Source organism: Salmo salar, chromosome ssa17 (genome assembly GCF_905237065.1).
Source record: "Salmo salar chromosome ssa17, Ssal_v3.1, whole genome shotgun sequence".
NCBI classification, from domain to species: domain Eukaryota; kingdom Metazoa; phylum Chordata; class Actinopteri; order Salmoniformes; family Salmonidae; genus Salmo; species Salmo salar.
Genome location: NC_059458.1, coordinates 57,208,255 through 57,230,552, shown reverse-complemented (window position 1 = coordinate 57,230,552; position 22,298 = coordinate 57,208,255). Strand labels below are relative to the sequence as shown.

General features: G+C 42.5%; 1 protein-coding gene across 1 annotated transcript in view; it reads right to left on the bottom strand.

Annotated features, from left to right (window-relative positions):
- Window positions 1-22,298, bottom strand: part of ttll12 (tubulin tyrosine ligase-like family, member 12) — a 43,957-nt gene that overhangs the window by 17,060 nt on the left and 4,599 nt on the right. The window contains exons 5-12 of the mRNA XM_014153124.2: window positions 16,406-16,539; window positions 15,851-15,927; window positions 15,650-15,766; window positions 14,779-14,973; window positions 14,594-14,705; window positions 7,219-7,370; window positions 4,237-4,318; window positions 3,949-4,017 (exon numbers count right to left, since the gene is read on the bottom strand). Coding sequence (XP_014008599.2) covers window positions 3,949-4,017; window positions 4,237-4,318; window positions 7,219-7,370; window positions 14,594-14,705; window positions 14,779-14,973; window positions 15,650-15,766; window positions 15,851-15,927; window positions 16,406-16,539 — 938 coding nt within the window. The remainder of the gene's footprint in view (window positions 1-3,948; window positions 4,018-4,236; window positions 4,319-7,218; window positions 7,371-14,593; window positions 14,706-14,778; window positions 14,974-15,649; window positions 15,767-15,850; window positions 15,928-16,405; window positions 16,540-22,298) is intronic.

The window sequence follows — 22,298 nt, the reverse complement described above, 5'->3', positions numbered from 1 at the left end:
GCGGAACAACTGCCTTCCTTAGGCCCCGGCTCTGCTTTTATGCACATACAATACATAGGTCCACCCTTTATGTAAATGAAGTAAAACCCCCTATGCGTTCTGCCATCATTATCTTTCAACCCAATGGATAACGCCCATATCTGAGGATAACGCCCACATCTGCTTTTAGCTCTAACATAATGGTGGCTAAACTCTCCTCATATGGATATGAAAATAATGCATGCATTGCATGCTTACGCTTGGCATATATTTAGTCATGGCCATACATTCAGCTTGCCTGGCCGTTGCGTGGTTCCTACTTGGGGATGTATGGCCACCTGTTATCTCCACTCAGGGCCAGCTGCCAGTCTCCTTTCGCTAGCTAATGTATTTCTATTTTTCCTTCCTTCAGCACGTCTACCTTTCTCCCACAGGGAGTAACACCTACAGTGTTGGGGGTAACGCATTCAAGTTTCCAGTTTTATTAGTTGTTTGTACAGGAAACACATTGTCTACACCGTCCAACTAAATGCTTACTTGCAGGTTTCTTCTTGACAATACAACGATAAGAAACAAAAGAGTACGAACAAAGTAAATGGCAGTAGAATAGAACAAACATTTTAGCATAAATATAATACAGGAAGGCACAATTTATGGTCCAATATTTACACTCGTTTTGGGTAAGGGGTGATTGGGGGCGGGTGTTTGATAAAGGTGTTAGATTACTTTTATGATTAATGGAGTAAAATAACTTTTTCAAATTGGGTAATATTATTAGTTACTCTGTCAAACACCACGTGCGTTACTTTCAGAATCATCTCTACCGGGAGTGTTTCCATGATCCGATCTCAACTTCTTTCCTCATTTAGTTCTCTAGCGAGCAGAGAAAGGCTGTTTGGAGAAATGTCTTGACCGCTGCTGTCCATATTAAATGTATAGGAGGGCGCACCGCCAATCTTTGCCATTGATCGCTTCTGAGATCAATTTAATTATTACTCTCACTATTTCAACATATATTTTCCCCATTCTTCTACGCTTGACAAGCAGTTCCCTTATTCCACCAGTTGGCACTGTGCATACGCATGGTCATGGCTGCGCATACATTTTCACACACTCAAGCAAAACATTCATATTGATAATATCCCTTTGCGTGGAAATCCCATGCATGGTTTACACATACTGTGCTCACGCATGATTGATAAATGACACCGTCTTTAGGTCCCAGGGAATACACTTCTCCAAACAGTACACAATCTGCTGAAAGGTATTGGGGATTTTTCAGTACGTGTGTTATGCATCTTAGAGTAGGCAGAATCCATGTGAATGTGCAAAGCCGGATCAGCACAGGCCTAACCATTCTGGGTCATGCCTGGTCTTGTGAAGGCCATTAGACATACACATTAGTTAATCATTTATAGGCACCAGAAAACATCTACCTGCATTAGGAGCATAGGTGTGAATTACTTAAGCACCATTAGACATATAAAAGTGTGTGCCGAGGCTGGGAAGGCAGTTGGTCCATGGACCAGCTCGGCTTGTTACTTTGTAATAAAGTCTATTTGAATTCACAAGTTCCGGTATCTGAGAATATTATTGAGCAAATATTTCTATGACAAAGGGGGGCCACAGGGGCCCACATCAAAGAACATCCGATTACAGTCCTCTCTCATACATATTCACTTCCACACCCATCAGGGTCTTAGAGTTAGGCAGGGCCATGACAATACCAGTAAGAGGACCCTACGGTGTTTCTGCCTAACACCAAAGAATGATTGGTTATCTTAGACATGCAAGGATGGGACTCCAGCTAGTTGGAATGTACAAAGATGTGTTTGTGTGACTTCCCCAAACATGCAGCAACCTTTTTCTCTTCTCATACTATGACTTTATACATCAAAACATCCCAAAGGCTTAAAGCCTAATTGCACTTAAACTTAAATCACACTAAAGCAGTTATTTACACTATCAGTATATATGGCTAATTAAGCATCCCATATATAGTGCAGCACTTGTAGACTAGCACAGGAAAGCAGCGCCACAGATGAGACGGGAAACTAGTGATCATGAAACCCGAGTTAGTAGTTCTGCATACTGACACCACACACACACACAGCTGCTGTCTATTATCTATCCTGTTGCCTAGTCACTTTCTACCTATATGAACATAGCTAGCTCAGTTACCTCATGCCTCTGCACATCGACTCAGTACTAATACTCGCTGTATATAGCCATACTATTTTAACTTGTCATTTTTATTTGTTATTCACTTTATTTCTTCCTTGTGTCACTATTTATATATTTTCTCTCATCTTTAACTGCATTGTTGGAAAAGGACCTGTAAGTAAGAATTTGACTGTTAGTCCACACGTTGTATTTGTGACATGCTTCATAGACAATGTGATTAAGTAGCTCATCTTTGGTAGAGCATGCCCCCGTAGCCTTGTTCTCTCTGACTGTTAACTGGTGAGACTCAGATTTCATTTCATGAACGAAAAGTAATAACTCGTTAGTTTCCACACAAAGTAATATTGCAAAGTAACCTTACTTTGTTAAATGTAATGGATAATATATTACTTTTCCAAGTAACTAATCTCAACACTGATTACGTAACAGAGTTACAGAGTAAAGCCGAGTGTACGCTACACGATTTATCAGTCCTAGACACATTTGAGATCGGAGACATGCCAATGTTGTTGCCTATTCGGGTCGCACAGAGCGGGTCAAAGACGCAATGTGAGGGTTACCGATCTAGTCTTTGAGCAGTCCCAGAAGTCCCAATATTTTCAAACATGTTTGATTTTATCTGCACAAAATCTGCAATGCTCTTGCAGTGCGAGATGTGCAACGACAATTGTTGAGAACGATGACCAGCAATAGCCAATGAGAGCTCACCAGAGAAGACCCCAGTGGGATGACGTTGTTTCACATCACCCAGAATGTGGAGACTCTGGGGCAGGACTACTAATAGTATGTGTTTGTACTTGCCTTTGTAGGAGCAAAACTCATGACAATGATTACATTTCCAGTATCCGGACTGACCACTTTGAAGTATTGAGACAGAAACACATGTATAAGGGATAAAACATATGTGAGCAGAATATCTGCTGAGCTTTAGTTAAAATGGACAGAGCTAGATAAACAATGAGTTAAGCATTGGACTACAGTAAAAACAATGTTAGCAGGAAAGACATGGAATTCATCACTAGACATGTAGAGACTGAAAGTCAGCAGGAAATACAGAACTAATACCGGAAACACAAGTATTATTTTCTGTATCACAGCCAGGCCCCCGCCACCATTATAATCTAGACCGTAGCAGATGTGGGCGTTAACAAGCAAGAACTGAGACTGGAAGATAATGATGGTGAAGGGGCAAGGGGAGTTATTATCCATATAGAGGGGGGTGACTGTTTAAAGGTGTTGTGGAAATATTCAATCAAATATTTGCACCAATACCGGAACTTGTAACTTCAATTAGACTTTATCACAAAGTAACAGAGCCGAGAAATTCCATGGAAGAATCGACTTTCTTATCACAGAGCTTTGTCTTTATAGTTTTACATGACACAAAGTGTCAGATTGTTACAGCTCTGAAGTTCACAAGCAAATGTTACTCAATTCAAAATGCTGTCTAGATATTTCAACTGAATGTCTGACTGAAAACGTTTATGAGGCTGCTTTGAGCCACAGCTCGTTTTAGCGATGTTAAATCACATTATCGATACCACGCTGTCTCGCAAAAACAATCCTCACCACCAAGTGAAGAATCTTGTAGTGTGTGACCCCCCCTTCTGTGCCACATCGTTTAGTGTGCGCACCACTACGTTGGTAACACCCCAACAAAAATACAGGAAAGACGGTCGTTTAATGTGAAGCTCAGCGACGTTAGGATGTTGAAAGTCACAGTGTCCACCCATCTTAACTCACACATACAGACAGACAAGTGAAAGATTCAAAGTGTGTGTTTACCTCAACCTCTTTCCATGGATACTGACGATACTGCTTTTCAAACATGGGTATGAATTCGTCGTAGTGAACCTGGGGCACACAGAGTATCAGATTTAGGGAATGAATTCAGGTGGTGTGTGTGTTGTAGCTGTGTGTATGTTTTTGTGTTGCTGCCTTGTGTGCGCGCGCGTTTTCTTTGACAAGTGTTTGTTTACGTTTCTGAGTGCGTGTGTGAATGTGTTTGTCCTTTTCAGTCGGTTGGCTTAGTCTGCTTTTGATGTATGCAGGGGTTTGCTTTGTCATCATTACCTGTTTGAGCTGGACCCCCTCTGCATAGTTCATGACAGTGAAGTGCTTCTGGTAGTCATCAAAGTGGTCCATAGAGAAAGGCCTGTGTAGAACAGAGATGAGACCAGCATAAAGCTCCAGCCTTTATTCACAAAGCGTCTCAGAATGGCAGTGCTGATCTCAGATCAGGTTCCTCTTCTATAGAAGGCAAAACAGATCCTAGATCAGCACTCTTATTCTGGAAGTCAACGCATCATAGGTGGCATTTATGGGCTGCAGCATTTGACATTCAAATTCTGCCCTCGCTTAAATCTTATGCCCCCCCCCCCGCCGTCCTCACACATTTTAAGAGATGAGCGTCGAACTGCGGATCTATATGCAGTCTTGTGAGTGGAGCATGTGGTTAGCAAGGCAGCTGGTTTTACTTCTCAAACGTTCTCGCTAAAAACAGGAAGTACCAGTATACCAGCTTAATACGGAAGTGAGGCTACAAGACTGTTTTGCTAGTACAGACATTTTCCGGGATTCATCTGATAACATTGAGGGGTTAACCACAACAGTCAAGTGCATAGATGATGTCATCCCCACAGTGACTAAGAATGTATTCAAAACAAAACCTTGGATTACAGGCAACAGCTGCACTGTGCTATAGGCTAGAGCTACCGCTGACAACAGGAAACAGACGCATGCAAGAAATCCCACTATGACTTCCGACGAGACATCAAACATGCAAAAGGACAATATAGAAGGAAGGTGTTATTGGAGAAAATTCCAGTTTATGTGTTACGTTTTTATAAGCTTTACTGTATGCATCTTAGAGGGTTTTACCACATGTAGAGGAATGGTTACTAGGCTGAAAGTCATTACTTAGTCCAAAGAGTCCATTATAATGTGTGTGTGTGTGTGTGTCATGGTCAGTGGACTAGAGAAAGGGTTACCTGGTTGAAAGTCATTGCTTTATCCCAAGAGGCCATTAGATCTGTGCTTGGGAGCCATTGACCAACATTAGGAGTGTGTGTCCAAACTATTTTGGCATTAACACTGTGCTTTCACCACCAATATAGTTCATGCTTGGAAACTAAGGCCAGGAAGAGGGGTAATCAGATATTGTCAAGGTTACGCCACCAATATAATCTAAACACGGACCAACAAGGGGAGCAGATTAAGATGGGCGTAAACATAATGGAAGGAGACAAAGATAATGGTGGCGAGAAGCCAAGGGGTATAGATCATTTACATAAGAGGGAATGGCTATGAATATGATGCAAGGATGAAACTGTATAATAGAAATGTCCCGAGACTGGAAAATCAGTTGCTCTGCAGACCAACTCGGCTCTATCGCTTTTGTAATAAAGTCCATCTTGATTCCACAAACTCGGAGATGCTTTGCTTTTTTGAAGGAAACTTGAGGACAATTTTCCACAACAGCGGCAGGGATTGCAGACTATAACAGATTACAAAAGGAAACCCAGCCATGAGCTGCCCAGCAATGCAGAACTCCCAAACGAGCTAAATGCCTTTTATGCTCGCTTAGAAGAATATAACACTGTGCCTTGCATGAAAGCCCCTGCTTTTCCAGATGACTACGTGATCTCGCCCTGTGGCCAATGTGAGCAAAACGTTTAAACAGGTTAACAATAAGACGGAATACCAGGGTGCATTCTCAAAGCATGCCCAAACCAGCTGGCCGGTGTCACAGACATTTTCAATCTTTCCTTGCCCCAGTCTGTAATACCAACATGTTTCAAGCTGACCACCATTGTCCCTGTTCCCAAGGTAACCTGCCTAAATGACTATTTCCCTGTAGCACTCAGATCTGTAATTATGATGTGCCTTGAAAGAGCTGGTCATGACAAACAACACCATCATCCCAGACACCCTAGACCCAAATCCAATTCCCATACCGCCCCAACAGATCCACCTGGACAAGAGGGGAAATAACAATGTGAGAATGCTGTTCATAGACTACATCTCAGCGTTCAACATAGTCCCCTTCAAGCTAGGGACCCTGGGACTGAACTCCTCCCTCTGCAACTGGATCCAGGACTTCCTGACGGGTCGGCCCCAGGTGGTGAGAGTAGGCAACAAACTAACATGGTCAAAGCACACTATGACAGTCGTGAAGCGGGCACGACAAAACCTATTCCCCCTCAGGAGACTGAAAAGATTTGTCATAGATCCTCAAAAAGTTATACAGCTGCACCATCGAGAGCATCTTGGACTGGTTGGATCACAGCTTGGTATGGCAATTGCACCGCCCTTGACCACAAAGCACTACAAAGGGTGGTGTGGACAGCCCATTACGTCACTGGAGCCAAGCTTCCTGCCATCCAGGACCTCTATATCAGGCGGTGTAATTGCCAAAGACTCCTGCCACCCAAGCCATTGAGTGTTCACTCTGCTACCGTCAGGAAAACGATACCAGAGAAAATATGTGCACTCTTGATTATTATTATCATCATCATCTATCCTGATGCCTAGTCACTTTACCCTGCCTTCATGTACATATCTACCTCAAATACCTTATTATCTATCCTGATGACTAGTCACTTTACCCTGTCTTCATCTACATATCTATCTCAAATACCTTATTATTATCTATCCTGATGCCTAGTCACTACACCCCGCCTTCGTGTACATATCTACCTCAAGTACCTTAATAATATAATCTATCCTGATGCCTAGTCAGTACCATTGATCTGGTACTGGGACTTCCTGTATGCATTTCCATCTGTGTGCATATTTTATTTAGCATTCCTTTTTTCTCTTTTTCGACTCCGCATCGTTGGGAAAGGTTCGTAAACAAGCATTTCACTGTAAAGTCGACACCAGTTGTATTCGGCACATGTGACAAATAAAACGTGATTTATTGGTTTCCTACTGGAAAGAAAGAAACCCAGTATAGACCAGCATTTTGTGGCGAACGCCAGCATGACAAACGTGGACAAACGAGTGTCGCAAGGAAGCTCCACTTCCTGCAGCAGTTGATGGGAAGTGTCTAACCTGTTGGCGAAGCGCAGCCAGAACACGTTGTAGGAGTAGAGGCGTAGAGGCTGAACTGAGCGCAGCAGCAGCATGTAGCGAATGTCAAACTTCACCATCCCCACCTCCTCCCTCTCAAACAGCACCGGATCCTCCAGGTACTTACACACCACCTGGGAGACACACACAGGCGTAAATACAAACACCAACAAATAGGCTAGTCAACACACAACTTCATTCATCAGGCAACATCTAATTGCTGTGTTCACTTCATTATGTGATGTTTTGACTGGATGTGTATAGGCATTATGGTTCTCTTCGAGGCTTGCCTTTGGCTAACACCTGTGGTGGAAATTCTAACCAAAAGAAGACAGATGTTTTTAGCAAAAATGGAGCAATTAAACAATCACTCAAATAGTTCAGAGTTGAAAATCCCAACGAACAGAGTTCTCTCTCCTTTTATAGAAAGTACATCCTCTTATCCGTGTGACAGTTAGCAGATGTGCAGAAACGGGGCCCAGTGGAACAGAATTGTAAAAAGTAATTTAGCTCATCTGTGCAGATCAAGATAGCTGATACCGCCACCATTCTCTGTAATTCCCACATAGCTAAAATCCTGCCGATCGTAAATAGAGGTCACAAACCGCAGTCGCACCCAAACGGCTCAAATCTGTACGCTCAGATTTATTACTAAGTCAAACAAGACAAGTTAGCTGCAAAAAATACCAGCATATAACAATGGACAAGTAAAAAAATAAAGCATAGTATGTCTAATTAAACCACATAGTATGTAATTCATTTCCTCCACATACCAGCGTCTAAAGCCACGGTTCACCTCAGAGCCTATATCTTATGTCTGCCTGCCCCTAAGTGAGACACGCCGACAGCACAGAGGGGCCATTTACATTAGTAAATATGTCTAGTGAGATCTCTGTTTACACTAGCCTTGGTTTACACTAGCCTTGGACATGGTTTACACTAGCCTTGGACATGGTTTACACTAGCCTTGGTTTACACTAGCCTTGGTTTACACTAGCCTTGGTTTACACTAGCCTTGGTTTACACTAGCCTTGGTTTACACTAGCCTTGGACATGGTTTACACTAGCCTTGGACATGGTTTACACTAGCCTTGGACATGGTTTACACTAGCCTTGGTTTACACTAGCCTTGGACATGGTTTACACTAGCCTTGGTTTACACTAGCCTTGGACATGGTTTACACTAGCCTTGGACATGGTTTAGCCAAGGCCACATTCCTGCTTCATGTGAGAGTGCATCAATTAGCACAAGACAGTATATACTGTAGATAAACAAAATAAGGATAGCAATTCAAACTATACAGGAACTTCTCATCTAAGCCATATTGCACTGCACACTTGATTAATGCAATGATTGACAAATGTGTGGATATTTTAAGCAACTTTACATTTTCCATTTGGCTAACAGCAAAAACGCTGTCTCCTGGTATTAAGACAATTAGTGCAGGGACATCTTGTGGGAGAGTCATCTTTACACGGTCCCATTTAGTGGGGGCTATGTGGTATAGATGCCTCCCACACTACTTCCGGAGGTAGCATGGCTGACAGTTCTTAAAGAGACATTCTAATATAGATCAGTCTCTTTACACTACACAAGTGCCATCGGAAAGTATTCACACCCATTTACTTTTTCCACATTTTGTTGTGTTACAGCCCTGCTTTCCAATGCACAACCACCTGTCTGCAAGGGAGGGCAGGTTTTTTTTTGGGGGGGGTTAAGTGTATGGGTGGGTGTCAATGCGCATTTTTCCTTCTCTTTTTTTTGTGTGCCTTCAGAAAGTATTCACACCCCTTGACTTCCACATTTTGTTGTGTTACAGGCTGAATTTAAAATGGATTAAATGTAGATGTTTTGTCACTTGCCTACACACAATACCCCATGATGTCAAAGTGGAAAGGTTCTTTTGTTGATCTATTTTTTAAATTAATTAAAATGAAAAGCTGAAATGTCTTGAGTCAATAAGCATTCAACCCCTTTGTTATGGCAAGCCTAAAGTTCAGGAGTAAAAAAAAAAGTGCTTAACAAGTCAGTGTTTAACCTCTTGTCGTTCGCCTAGGATAGGGGGCGCTACAGCGATTTTTGAAAATAATTCGTGCCCATTTTAAACGGCCTCCTACTCAAACTCAGAAGCTAGGATATGCATATAATTAATACTTGTGGATAGAAAACACCCTAAAGTTTCTAAAACTGTTTGAATGGTGTCTGTGAGTATAACAGAACTCATATGGCAGTCAAAACCCCGAGACCGATCGTAACAGGAAGTGGAATTCTGAATTGCGGTCTCAACTTCAACAATTTGCCTGTAAATCACACAGTGAGCAATGGTTCATTGAGCACTTCCTATTGCTTCCACTAGATGTCCCCAGTCTTTACAAAGTGATTTGAGCCTTCTACTGTGAAAACTGAATGAATGAGACGCAGTGGAACGTGGTCACACGGAGAGGGCCATCACCATTATGACGCCGGCGCCCCTGGCTACCCTCCCCTTTCGAAACGTTTTGAAACACAATGCAATCGTCGCCCTTGAATCTTATTGGAGCTCTGGTTGAAAAAGGCCCTAAAGATTTATGTTATACAACGTTTGACATGTTTGAACGAACCTACATTTAAAAAAAATACATTTTTTCGAAAGTGGAGTCCCGCGCACGACGGAACTTTTGGTGCAGCCTTCAGAACGCGCTAACAAGAACAAGCTATTGGAACATAAAGGATTAACTTTTTCGAATGAAAATACATTTGTTGTGGACCTGGGATTCCTAGAAGTGCTTTCTGATGAAGATAATCAAAGGTAAGGGATTATTGACAATAGTATACAAGACTAGATTTGATATGCGATTGTTCCAAGATGGCGCTGACCTGTAACGGTAGCCCATTTTCTGAGTATCGCATCCCCTTTTATCGCAAAGTGTGATTACCAAGTAAAGTTATTTTTTAAATCTGGCATTACAGGTGCTTTCAAGAGATAGTCATCTATAAATCTTAGAATGACAATATTACATTTTTAAAATGTTTTCGAATAGTAATTTAGTAAATTGTGGCGCTGTTTCACCGGATGCATTTGAGGGAAAATAGTCAACGTTACGCGCCGATGTAAAATGCAGTTTTTATATATAAATATGAACTTTATCGAACAAAAGAATGCATATATTGTGTAACATGATGTCCTAGGGGTGTCATCTGATGAAGATTGTCAAAGGTTAGTGCTGCATTTAGCTGTTTTTTGGTTATTTGTGATGCATGTGGTTGGTCGGAAAATGGCTATGTGGCTACTTTTAGGATATACTCCTCTAACATAATCTTATGTTTAGCTTTTGCTGTAAAGCCTTTTTGAAATCGGACAACGTGGTTCGATTCAGGAGAGGTGTATCTATAAAACGATATAACATAGTCCTATATTTGAAAAAAATTACTTATGAAATTTCGTTATGCTAATGGGGATAGGATTATTCGCTGGATGTCCGTCCCGCATACGTGCACAAATTAAACTGCCTGCTACTCGGGCCCAGAAGGTAGGATATGCATATTATTAGTAGATTTGGATAGACCACACTCTGAAGTTTCTAAAACTGTTTGAATGATGTCTGAGTATAACAGAACTCATATGGCAGGCAAAAACCTGAGAAAAATCCAACCAGGAAGTGTGGAAATCTGAGGGTTGTAGTTTTTCAAGTGATTCCCTATCCAGTATACAGTGACTTAGGGTTAATTTTGCACTTCCTAAGGCTTCCACTCGATGTCAACAGTCTTTAGAACATTGTTTCATGCTTCTACTGTGAATATGGAGAGAATAAGAGCTCCTGGAAGTAGATGAGTGAGAAAATGACATGAGCTCAGTGGCGCACGCTCCCTTGAGAGTTAGCTGTGTTCCTTTTCTTTTTTGAAGACAAAGGAATCGTCCGGTTGGAATATTATGGAAGATTTATGATAAAAACATCCTAAAGATTGATTCTATACATCGTTTGACATTCTATACATCGTCTGTAATATAACTTTTTTGACTTTTCGTCTGAACTTAACTGCGCGAGCACAGTGCATTTGGAGTACTCTATCCAACACGCAAACAAAAAGGAGGTATTTGGACATATATGGACTTTATCGAAACAAATGAACCTTTATTGGGGAACTGGGATTCCTGGGAGTGCATTCCGACGAAGATCAAAGGTAAGTGAATATTTATAATGTTATTTCAGAGTTTTGTTGACTCCACAAAATGGCGGGTTTGGTTTCGTCTCCGAGCGCTGTACTCAGATTATTGCAAAGTGTGCTTTCGCTGTAAAGTTTTTTGGAAATCTGACACAGCGGTTGCATTAACTTCTTTGGGAGAGGTGGCAGTATTTTCACGGCCGGATAAAAAACGTACCCAATTTAATCTGGTTACTACTCCTGCCCAGAAACTAGAATATGCATATAATTAGTAGATTTGGATAGAAAACACTCGAAAGTTTCTAAAACTATTTGAATGGTGTCTGTGAGTATAACAGAACTCATATGGCAGGCCAAAACCTGAGAAGATTCCATACAGGAAGTGCCCTGTCTGACAATTTGTTGTCCTTCTGTTGCATCTCTATCGAAAATACAGCATCTGTGCTGTAACGTGACATTTTCTAAGGCTTCCATTGGCTCTCTAAAGCCGCCAGAAAGTGGAATGGGGTGTCTGCTGTCTCTGGGCGAAGAACAGCAGGAGAATTTGTGAGTGGTCAGCCTGGGGACAGTGACACTGGAGATGCGTGGTCACGAGACTACTCCATTTTTTTCTTTCAGCCTTTGAATGAATACAACATTGCCCGGTTGGAATATTATCGCTATTTTACGAGAAAAATAGCATAAAAATTGATTTTAAACAGCGTTTGACATGCTTCTAAGTACGGTAATGGAATATTTTGGGGAAAAAAAGTGTCACAAAATGCGCTTGCGCGTCACCCTTCGGATAGTGACCTGAAAGCACGAACAAAACGTAGCTATTTGAATATAACTATGGATTATTTGGAACCAAAACAACATTTGTTGTTGAAGTAGAAGAAGTCCTGGGAGTGAATTCTGACAAAGCACAGCAAAGGTAATCCAATTTTTATAAAAGTGTCAAAATAGCTAGCCGTGATGGCCGAGCTATGTACTCAGAATATTGCAAAATGTGCTTTCGCCGAAAAGCTATTTTAAAATCTGACACCGCGATTGCATAAAAGAGTTCTGTATCTATAATTCTTAAAATAATTATGTATTTTGTGAACGTTTATCATGAGTAATTTAGTAAATTCACCAGAAGTTTGCGGTGGGTATGCTAGTTCTGAACATCACATGCTAATGTAAAAAGCTGTTTTTTGATATAAATATGAACAAAACATGCATGTATTGTATAACATAATGTCCTAGGAGTGTCATCTGATGAAGATCAAAGGTTAGTGCTGCATTTAGCTGTGGTTTGGGTTTATGTGACATATATGCTTGCTTGGAAAATGGCTGTGTGATTATTTGTGTCTATGTACTCTCCTAACAATCTAATGTTTTGCTTTTGCTGTAAAGCCTTTTTGAAAACGGACAATGTGGTTCGATTAACGAGGGTCTTATCTTTAAAATGGTGTAAAATAGTTGATTGAGAAAATTGAATTGTGGTATTTTAGTTGGTTTTGTATTTCGCGCCATGCGATGCTGTTGGCTAGGGGTTCCGCAAGCGGAACGTCTGTCCTCAACAGGTTAAGGAGAAGTGTATCTATAATTCTTTGAATAACAGTTTAATACTTTATCAACGTTTACGATGAGTATTTCTGTAAATTGATGTGCTCATTCACTAAGTTTTGGGAGGCAAAACATTTCAACATTACACGCCAATGTAAAATGGGGTTTTTGGATATAAATATGAACTTTATCGAGCAAAACATAAATGTATTGTGTAACATGAAGTCCTATGAGTGCCATCTGATGAAGATCATCAAAGGTTAGTGATTCATTTTAGCTGTATTTCTGGTTTTTGTGACGCCTCTCCTTGCTTGGAAAATGGCTGTGTGGTTTTTCTTGTCTCGGCGCTGTCCTAACATAATCTAATGCTATGCTTTCGACGTAAAGTCTTTGAAATCGGACAATGTGGTTGGATTAACGAGAAGTTCATCTTTAAAATTGTGTAAAATAGTTGTATGTTTGAGAAATTTGAATTATGAGATTTTTGTTGTTTTGAATTTGACGCCCTGCTATTGCACTGGCTGTTGAAATGTGGGACGCTAGCGTCTCACATTTACCAGAAAGGGTAATGTGATTTTTGAATGACTCAGGGATTTCACCATGAGGCTAACAGTGACTTCAAAACAGTTAGAGTTTATTGGCTGTGATAGGATAATTGAGGATGGATCAACATTGTAGTTACTCCACAATACTAACCTAGTTGACACAATGAAAAGGAAGCATGTACAGAATAAAAATATTCCAAAACATGAATCCTGTTTGCAACAAGGCACTAAAGTAGCCTAGTGGTTAGAGTGTTGGACTAGTAACCGAAATGTTGCAAGATCGAATCCCCGAGCTGACAAGGTAAAAATCTGTCGTTCTGCCCCTGAACAAGGCAGTTAAACCACTGTTCCTAGGCCGTCATTGAAAATAAGAATTTGTTCTTAACTGACTTGCCTTGTTAAATAAGGTTAAAAAAATAATTAATAAAAAAGGAATACCGCAAAACATTTCCTGAATACAAAGTGTTATTACTGAGTACCACTCTCCATATTTCCAAGCATAGTGGTGGCTGCATCATGTTATGGCTATGCTTGTAATCATTAAGGACTGGGTAGTTTTTCAGGATAAAAAAGAAATCCTAGAGGAAAACCTTATTCAATCTGCTTTCCACCAGACACTGGGAGATGAATTCACATTTCAGCAGGACAATAACCTAAAAACACAAGGCCAACTCTACACTGGACTTGCTTAGCAAAAAGAGAGACAGTGAATGTTCCCGAGTGGCCTAGTTACAGTTTCGACTTAAACCTACTTGTGAGCACTAAAGTGTGAGTAGTGCAAAGTGACATTGGAAAAGAGATGGCTACACTAGGTGCTAAAGAGTTACAAGCATGTGTGAATGGTACGCTAATATGGCCTCAATTAGCCTTTTGTTGGCCCCGAGACCCCTCTGGGCTCTCTGTTGGCGATAAAGTGGGGGAGTGAGGGGTTAACGGCTTTGATCATGAGGCCATCTGGACCGGGTCTCAGAGGGGTTTAAGATAGGACCACACGGGACACAAAACTCCAGGCCTTAGACAGAGAAGACTGGTGGTGTTAATATTTAAGTCTGATGTAAATAGATACAACTGCAGGGGGTTAAATTAGGATGCTTTTCCATAATTGTTTTTCCACATGACCATGGTGTGTGTGTGTTACCTTGGGCGTGCTCTCTCTCTGTCTGATGATGTAGTCTAGGTTGTTGGTGATGTGTGTGTCCAGCCCCCGGGCCAGGTTCCAAGGCTTACAGATCCAATGATTGTCTTCTCCCCTGGAGATGAAAACGTATCACGGTAGTAAGTTATATCCTATATGAAGGGAGACATCTGATTATCTGAGCTCACCTCTCTTGTCTTTGTTGGTAATGTCTGACAAACTGAGGCAGTTCTGTCTGCAGGTTGAATGTCTCTGGCAGCCACTCGGCCCCCTGGCCTCCCCGGGCCCTCCGCGACACGGCGGAGAGGCAGTCCTTCACTGTGACAACCGTCTCACAGGGAAACTGATTGGTCATAACGTGAGGACGCTCCTCGCTTAACTTCCTGTGGAGAGACAGACAGACTCCGTGTTTGAGGGAGAGAGAGTCAGTTTAGGATTATTATATTAGTTTGGTGTTTTTCACATCTTGGCTAGGATTGAGAGATCCTAGATGAGTAAGTTATCAATAAATCACTTGTACTCTCATTAATGGTGTTCTAAAGACAGCTAAGATTAAGGCCAGAGCCCTGGAGACTTCTCACCGCCCAAACAGCCTGGAGGCTTTGGTTAAAGTGTTATCTGAGGTGTGTGTCATTGGGACAGAAAGCAGCCATCTCTGTCCCAATGCACTATAAAATAACTAGAATTTGAAGCATCTCATCATTTACATGTCACTTAACACTACTTACTAAGGTGCTCACACTTGGAAGGCCACCAGCGTTACATATGCATGCGATGTCTGTGGTTGACATAAGATATGGGTTGTGAAGTGAGTGAGCCGTGATCTTACTAAGACGACACTGCGGAACCAGCCAAAAGCAACATACTCAGAGAGCACAGCAGAAAGCCCAAATCTAGTAAAAACCCCACATTAGTTGTAGAAGTGAACAGTATCAGTTCTGAAATAAGAATGCAGGAGTTTGACATGGCTTGATATGTTGGGCTGATTCTCATCGGGCGTCAGTGTGATTAAATGATGGAATAGTGTTTTGGGTACACGTTGAAAGAGTGTGTGTTCACCTGTAGTCTCTGATGTGGGAGAAGGTCCAAAGAATATCGGCCTCCTCTTCAGTCTCTGTGAACGTGAACCGTGGGTGATGGAGATTGTTTAGAACTTGTTCCATCTCTGTGAACACCCTGCAAGGCATGCACGCAAAGAGGCGCGTGAGCATGATTATATGTCATATCTCGGTAATGAGATCAAAACGGACTTGGACTGACTTGAGCACTTTGTCTTTGGGGACAGTATGGGGCCGAATGTCCAGAGGAAGAATCTCCTTGTTCTCCTGGGAAATGGTCTGAGGAGAGAAAGGCAGGGGGAGAAAGAGGGTTTGGCAGTTTAAAAATGGCACTCCAGTCTGCTTTACACTCCATTTAACACAAGGCACATCTCAATAACTGGTCCAGGTAAGTCATGACATTGCTCCTCAAGCAACAGATTTCCATCAGATCAACTCCTTGAATGCCCTACTCCATGCAGGTTTGCAGTTGTCTAAAAAAAAAAACACTTGTTAAAAACATTTTATTTTTTTGACCCTTTAGTGTGTACTTTACTGTACTTATACTTGGGATATCGCTCTCAAACAGGATATTTTTTTTTAAAATTGCATAACAATTCACTAGAGGACATATTTAACCATAGTTAAACATTTCATTCATTTGACCTCTGCAGGTTTCATGTGTAGATCTTTCACTTATGAACTTCCTCAAGACATCGAGTGAGTCGTTCATCGGCTGACCGTACTGACAGTAGAAACATGTTTCCGGTCTCCCTACCTCATAGTAGAGATCAGAGGGTTCAGGGGTCAGAGTGCTGACCCCTTCCAGGTCAGCTGGTATCCATGGCAACAATCGACATCTCCTCACCAGAGGGTTGCTCTCGCCATAAGCATAGTCACGTGTCACTTCCTCTGGGAGAGAAACTTAGTTAAGAGAGACACACTGAACAAAAGGGTTATGGGGACATAGGGGGAAGATGCATAAGAGAAAGACGCGGTGACTGGTTCATCACACCTAGCCTATAGATTACGTGGACCGTTGTTGGCCATGTTTTGAAGGCATGTAAGTGTGAATACAGGCCTGGGGGAGGAGGGAAAGATTTTTGTCACTGATAGCCCACTTCAATGGCATCTCCATAGATTCACCACCAGGGAGAAGCCTGGGGTCCTACTGTACCACAGCTAAAGCACCTCCCCCAATGGTGTGTGTGTGTGTTGTTGGGTTCTAGCTTGAAATACTTCCTATACTAGAAGTATACATTCTTCATACGGGTACATGTATGAAGAATGTATATGGTGGGGTCAATGGAGGTTGGATAAGAGCCACGGGCCTGGAAAGTTACTAAGTAAGGGAAAAGGGCATCACATTGTGGCGGTCACTGATAACGGTGAATTAGTGAAGAATGAGGGCTGAGGTCAGGTCAGATGAAAGGAGAAAGAACAGTTTCATTAAACACATTACTTAAGTCCCTGCCTAGCAACAGAGATGTTGCTCATTCATTCCTTTACACTTGTGTGTATAAGGTAGTTGTGAAAATGTTAGGTTACTTGTTAGATATTATTGCATGGTCAGAACTAGAAGTACAAGCATTTCGCTACACTCGCATTAACATCTGCTAACCATGTGTATGTGACCAATAAAATTTGATTTGAGATGTATTGGCTGTCAAGATGTACAATGAGTTGACTCCACCCAATATTAGGTCAAAATATATATGTACGTGTGTAAACATGTCTGTCTTTTTCAGCTGTTTGAACCAGCGGGTGAATAAACTTGGTTTGGAGCTTTGACTAGTTGTCTGTTAGGTTCTAAATAAAGACAGTAAAAACGAACAGTGGTACACATTAGTTCAGAAACTTAATGTAGGTATTGTGATGAGCTGTAGACCACACTATCTACCTAGAGAGTTTCTGTATTTTTCGTAGCGGTCAGCATACCACCACAGACCAAGGTGGCACCAAAACCGCACTCAATGAGCTGTATTCTGCCATAAGCAAACAGGAAAACGCTCATCCAGAGGCGGTGCTCCTAGTGGCCGGGGACTTTAATGCAGGGAACCTTAAATCAGTTTTACCTCATTTCTATCAGCATGGTAAATGTGCAACAAGAGGGAGAAAAAAATTCTAGAGCATCTTTACTCCACACACAGACGCGTATGAAGCTCTCCCTCACCCTCCATTTGGCAAATCTGACAATAATTCTATCCTCCTGATTCCTGCTTACAAGCAAAAATGAAAGCAGGAAGCACCAGTGACAAGATCAATAAAAAAGTGGTCAGATGAAGCAGATGCTAAACTACAGGACTGTTTTGCTATCACAGACTGGAACATGTTCCGGGATTCTTCCGATGGCATTGAGGAGTACACCACATCAGTCACTGACTATGAATAAGTGCATCAAGGACGTCGTCCCCACAGTGACCGTACATACATACCCAACCAGAAGCCATGGATTACAGGCAACATTCGCACTGAGCTAAAGAGTAGAGCTGCCGCTTTCAAGGAGTGGGACTCTAACCCAGAAGCTTATGAGAAATCCCGCAACGCCCTCCGACGAACCATCAAACAGGCAAACCGTCAATACAGGACTAAGATCGAATTGTACTACACTGGCTCCGACATTCGTCAGATGTGGCTGGGATTGCAAACTAACAGACTACAAAGGGAAGCACAGCCGAGAGCTGCCCAGTGACATTAGCCTACCAGACAAGCTAAATAACTTCTCTGCTCGCTTCGAGGAATTAACACTGAAACACGCATGAGAGCATCAGCTGTTTCGGATGACTGTGTGATCACGCTCTCCGCAGCCAATGTGAGTAAGACCTTTAAAACGGGTCAACATTCACAAGGTCGCTGGGCCAGACGGATGTGTACTATGAGTATGCACAGACCAACTGGCAAGTGCGTCACTGACATTTTCAACCTGTCCCTATCTGATCCTGTAATATCAACATGTTTCAAACAGACCACCATACTCCCTGTGCCCAAGAACACTAAGGTAACCTGCCTAAATGACTACCAACCCTTGGCACTCACATCTGTAGCCATGAAGCACTTTGAAAGGCTGGTCATGACTCACATCAACACCATTATCCCAGAAACCCTAGACCCACTCCAATTTGCAAACCGCACCAACAGATCCACAGATAATGCAATCTCCATTGCACCCCACACTGTCCTATCCCACCTGGTCAAAAGGAACACCTTTGTGAGAATACTTTTCATTGACTACAGCTCAGTGTTCAACACCATAGTGCCCTCAAAGCTCATCACTAAGCTAAGGAACTGGGACTAAACACCTCCTCTCTGCAACTGGATCCTAGACTTCCTGACAGGCCACCCCCAGGGGGTGAGGGTAGGTAACGACACATCCGCCACGCTGATCCTCAACACGGGGTCCCTCAGGGGTGCGTGCTCAGTCCCCTCCTGTACTCCCTGTTCACTCATGACTGCACAGCCAGGCACAACTCCAACACCATTAAGTTTACTGATGACAACAGTGCTAGGCCTGATCACCGACAACGAGGACAACAACCTCTCCCTCAATGTGATCAAGACAAAGGAGATGATTGTGGACTACAGGAAAAGGAGGACCGAGCACACCCCCATTCTCATCGACGGGGCTGTAGTGGAGCAGGTTGAAAGCTTCAAGTTCCTTGGTGTCCACATCACCAACAAACTAACATGGTCCAAGCAGACAAAGACAGTCGTGAAGAGGGCACGACAAAACCTATTCCCCCTCAGGAGACTGAAAAGATTTGGTATGGGTCCTCAGATCCTCAAAAGGTTCTACAGCTGCAACATCGAGAGCATCCTGACGGGTTGCATCATTGCCTGGTATGGCAACTGCTCGGCCTCCGACCGCAAGGCACAACAGAGGGTAGTGCGTACGGCCCAGTACATCACCAGGGCCAAGCTTCCTGCCATCCAGGACCTCTATACGAGGCGGTGTCAGAGGAAGCCCCTAAAAATTGTCAAAGACTCCAGCCACCCTAGTTATAGACTGTTCGCTCTGCTACCGCACGGCAAGCGGTACCGGAGCGCCAAGCCTATGTCCAAAAGGCTTCTAAACAGCTTCCACCCCCAAGCCATAAGACCCCTGAACAGCTAATCAAATGGCTACCCAGACTATTTGCATTGCCCCCACCCCCCCCATGCTGCTACTCTTATTATCTATGCATAGTCACTTAATAATAACACTACATACATGTACATATTACCACAATTACCGTGACACCGGTGCCCCCGCACATTGACTCTGGGCCGGTACTATTGAGAATTTTCCAAACCATGTGTCAATTATTTATTTCAGGAGCCAGCAAATTAGTGCTGGCTATATGTGCTCTGGGTCATTAGACACCATTACTATGGCCAAATACCATGTTTAAACCCTGTAGTGTGAACCATACAACACTGCTCTCTTGAACGTTTATAAGCTGATTACATTGTACAAGGCCCCGTTGGCTCGACAAGAACATCTGGTGTACCTCCAATAGACTTGAATGACCCAGGACATAAAAACACCAGGTGTGGACTATACAGTCATGGCCAAAAGTTGAGAATGACAAATATGAATTTTCACAAAGTCTCAGTTTGTATGATGGCAATTTGCATATTCTCCAGAATGTTATGAAGAGTGATCAGATGAATTACAATTAATTGCAAAGTCCCTCTTTGCCATGCAAATGAACTGAATCCCCCAAAAACATTTCCACTGCATTTCAGCCCTGCCACAAAAGGACCAGCTGACATGTCTGTGATTCTCTCGTTAACACAGATGTGAGTGTTGACGGGGACAAGGCTGGAGATCACTTTGTCATGCTGATTGAGTTTGAATAACAGACTGGAAGCTTCAAAAAAGGAGGGTGGTGCTTGGAATCATTGTTCTTCCTCTGTCAACCATGGTTACCTGCAAGGAAACACGTGCCATCACCATTGATTTGCACAAAAAGGGCTTCACAGGCAAGGATATTGCTGCCAGTAAGATTGCACCTAAATCAACCATTTATCGGATCATCAAGAACTTCAAGGAGAGCGGTTCAATTGTTGTGAAGAAGGCTTCAGGGCGCCCAAGAAAGTCCAGCAAGCGCGAGGATTGTCTCCTAAAGTTGATTCAGCTGCGGGATCGGGTCACCACCAGTACAGAGCATGCTCGGGAATGGCAGCAGGCAGGTGTGAGTGCATCTGCACGCACAGTGAGGCGAAGACTTTTGGAGGATGGCCTGGTGTCAAGAAGGGCAGCAAAGAAGCCACTTCTCTCCAGGAAAAACGTCAGGGACAGACTGATATTCTGCAAAAGGTACAGGGATTGGACTGCTGAGGACTCGGGTAAAGTCCTTTTCTCTGATGAATCCCCTTTCCGATTGTTTGGGGCATCCGGAAAAAAGCTTGTCCGGAGAAGACAAGGTGAGCGCTACCATCAGTCCTGTGTCATGCCAACAGTAAAGCATCCTGAGATAATTCATGTGTGGGATTGCTTATCAGCCAAGGGAGTGGGCTCACTCACAATTTTGCCTAAGAACACAGCCATGAATAAAGAATGGTACCAACACATCCTCCGAGAGCAACTTCTCCCAACCATCCAGGAACAGTTTGGTGACGAACAATGCCTTTTCCAGCATGATGGAGCACCTTGCCATAAGGCAAAAGTGATAACTAAGTGGCTCGGGGAACAAAACATTGATTTTTGGGTCCATGGCCAGGAAACTCAGCAGACCTTAATCCCATTGAGAACTTGTGGTCAATCCTAAAGAGGCGGGTAGACAAACAAACACCCACAAATTCTGACAAACTCCAAGCATTTATTATGCAAGAATGGGCTGCCATCAGTCAGGATGTGGGCCAGAAGTTAATTGACAGCATGCCAAGGCGGATTGCAGAGGTCTTGAAAAAAAACATGTCAACACTGCAAATATTGACTCTGCATCAACTTCATGTAATTGTCAATAAAAGCCTTTGACACTTATGAAATGCTTGTAATTATACTTCAGTATTCCATAGCAATATCTGACAAAAATATCTAAAGACACTGAAGCAGCAGACTTTGTGAAAATTAATATTTGTGTCATTCTCAACTTTTGGCCATGACTGTACAATGGCTTCAAGAAGTATTCACACCCCTTTACATTTGCACATTTTGTTATTACAAAGATTTTAACATTAGTAAATATATATTACATAAGTATTCAACCCCGAGTCACCTTTGGCAGCTATTACAGCTGTGAGCCTGTCTGGGTAAGTCTTGCAGACCTGGATTGTGCAATATTGCTACATTAATCTTTAAATTATTAAAGCTCTGTCAAGTTGGTTGTTGATCACTGCTTGACAGCCATCTTCAAGTCCTGCCACAGATGTTCAAGTCGATTTAGGTCAAAACTGTAACAATGCCACTCAGGAAGATAGTGTCTTCTTGGTAAGCAACTCCAGTGTAGATTTGGCCTTGTGTTTTAGATTATTGTCCTGCTGAAAGGTGAATTCATCTCCCAGTGTCAGGTGGAAAGCAGACAACCAGGTTTTCCTCTAAGATTTTGCCTGTGCTTAGCTTTATTCCATTCATTTATCCAGAAAAACTCCCCAGTCCTTAACGATTACAAGCATAGCCATAACATGATGCAGCCACCACTGCTTGAAAATATGCAGAGTGGTACTCAGTAATGTTTGATTAGCCCCAA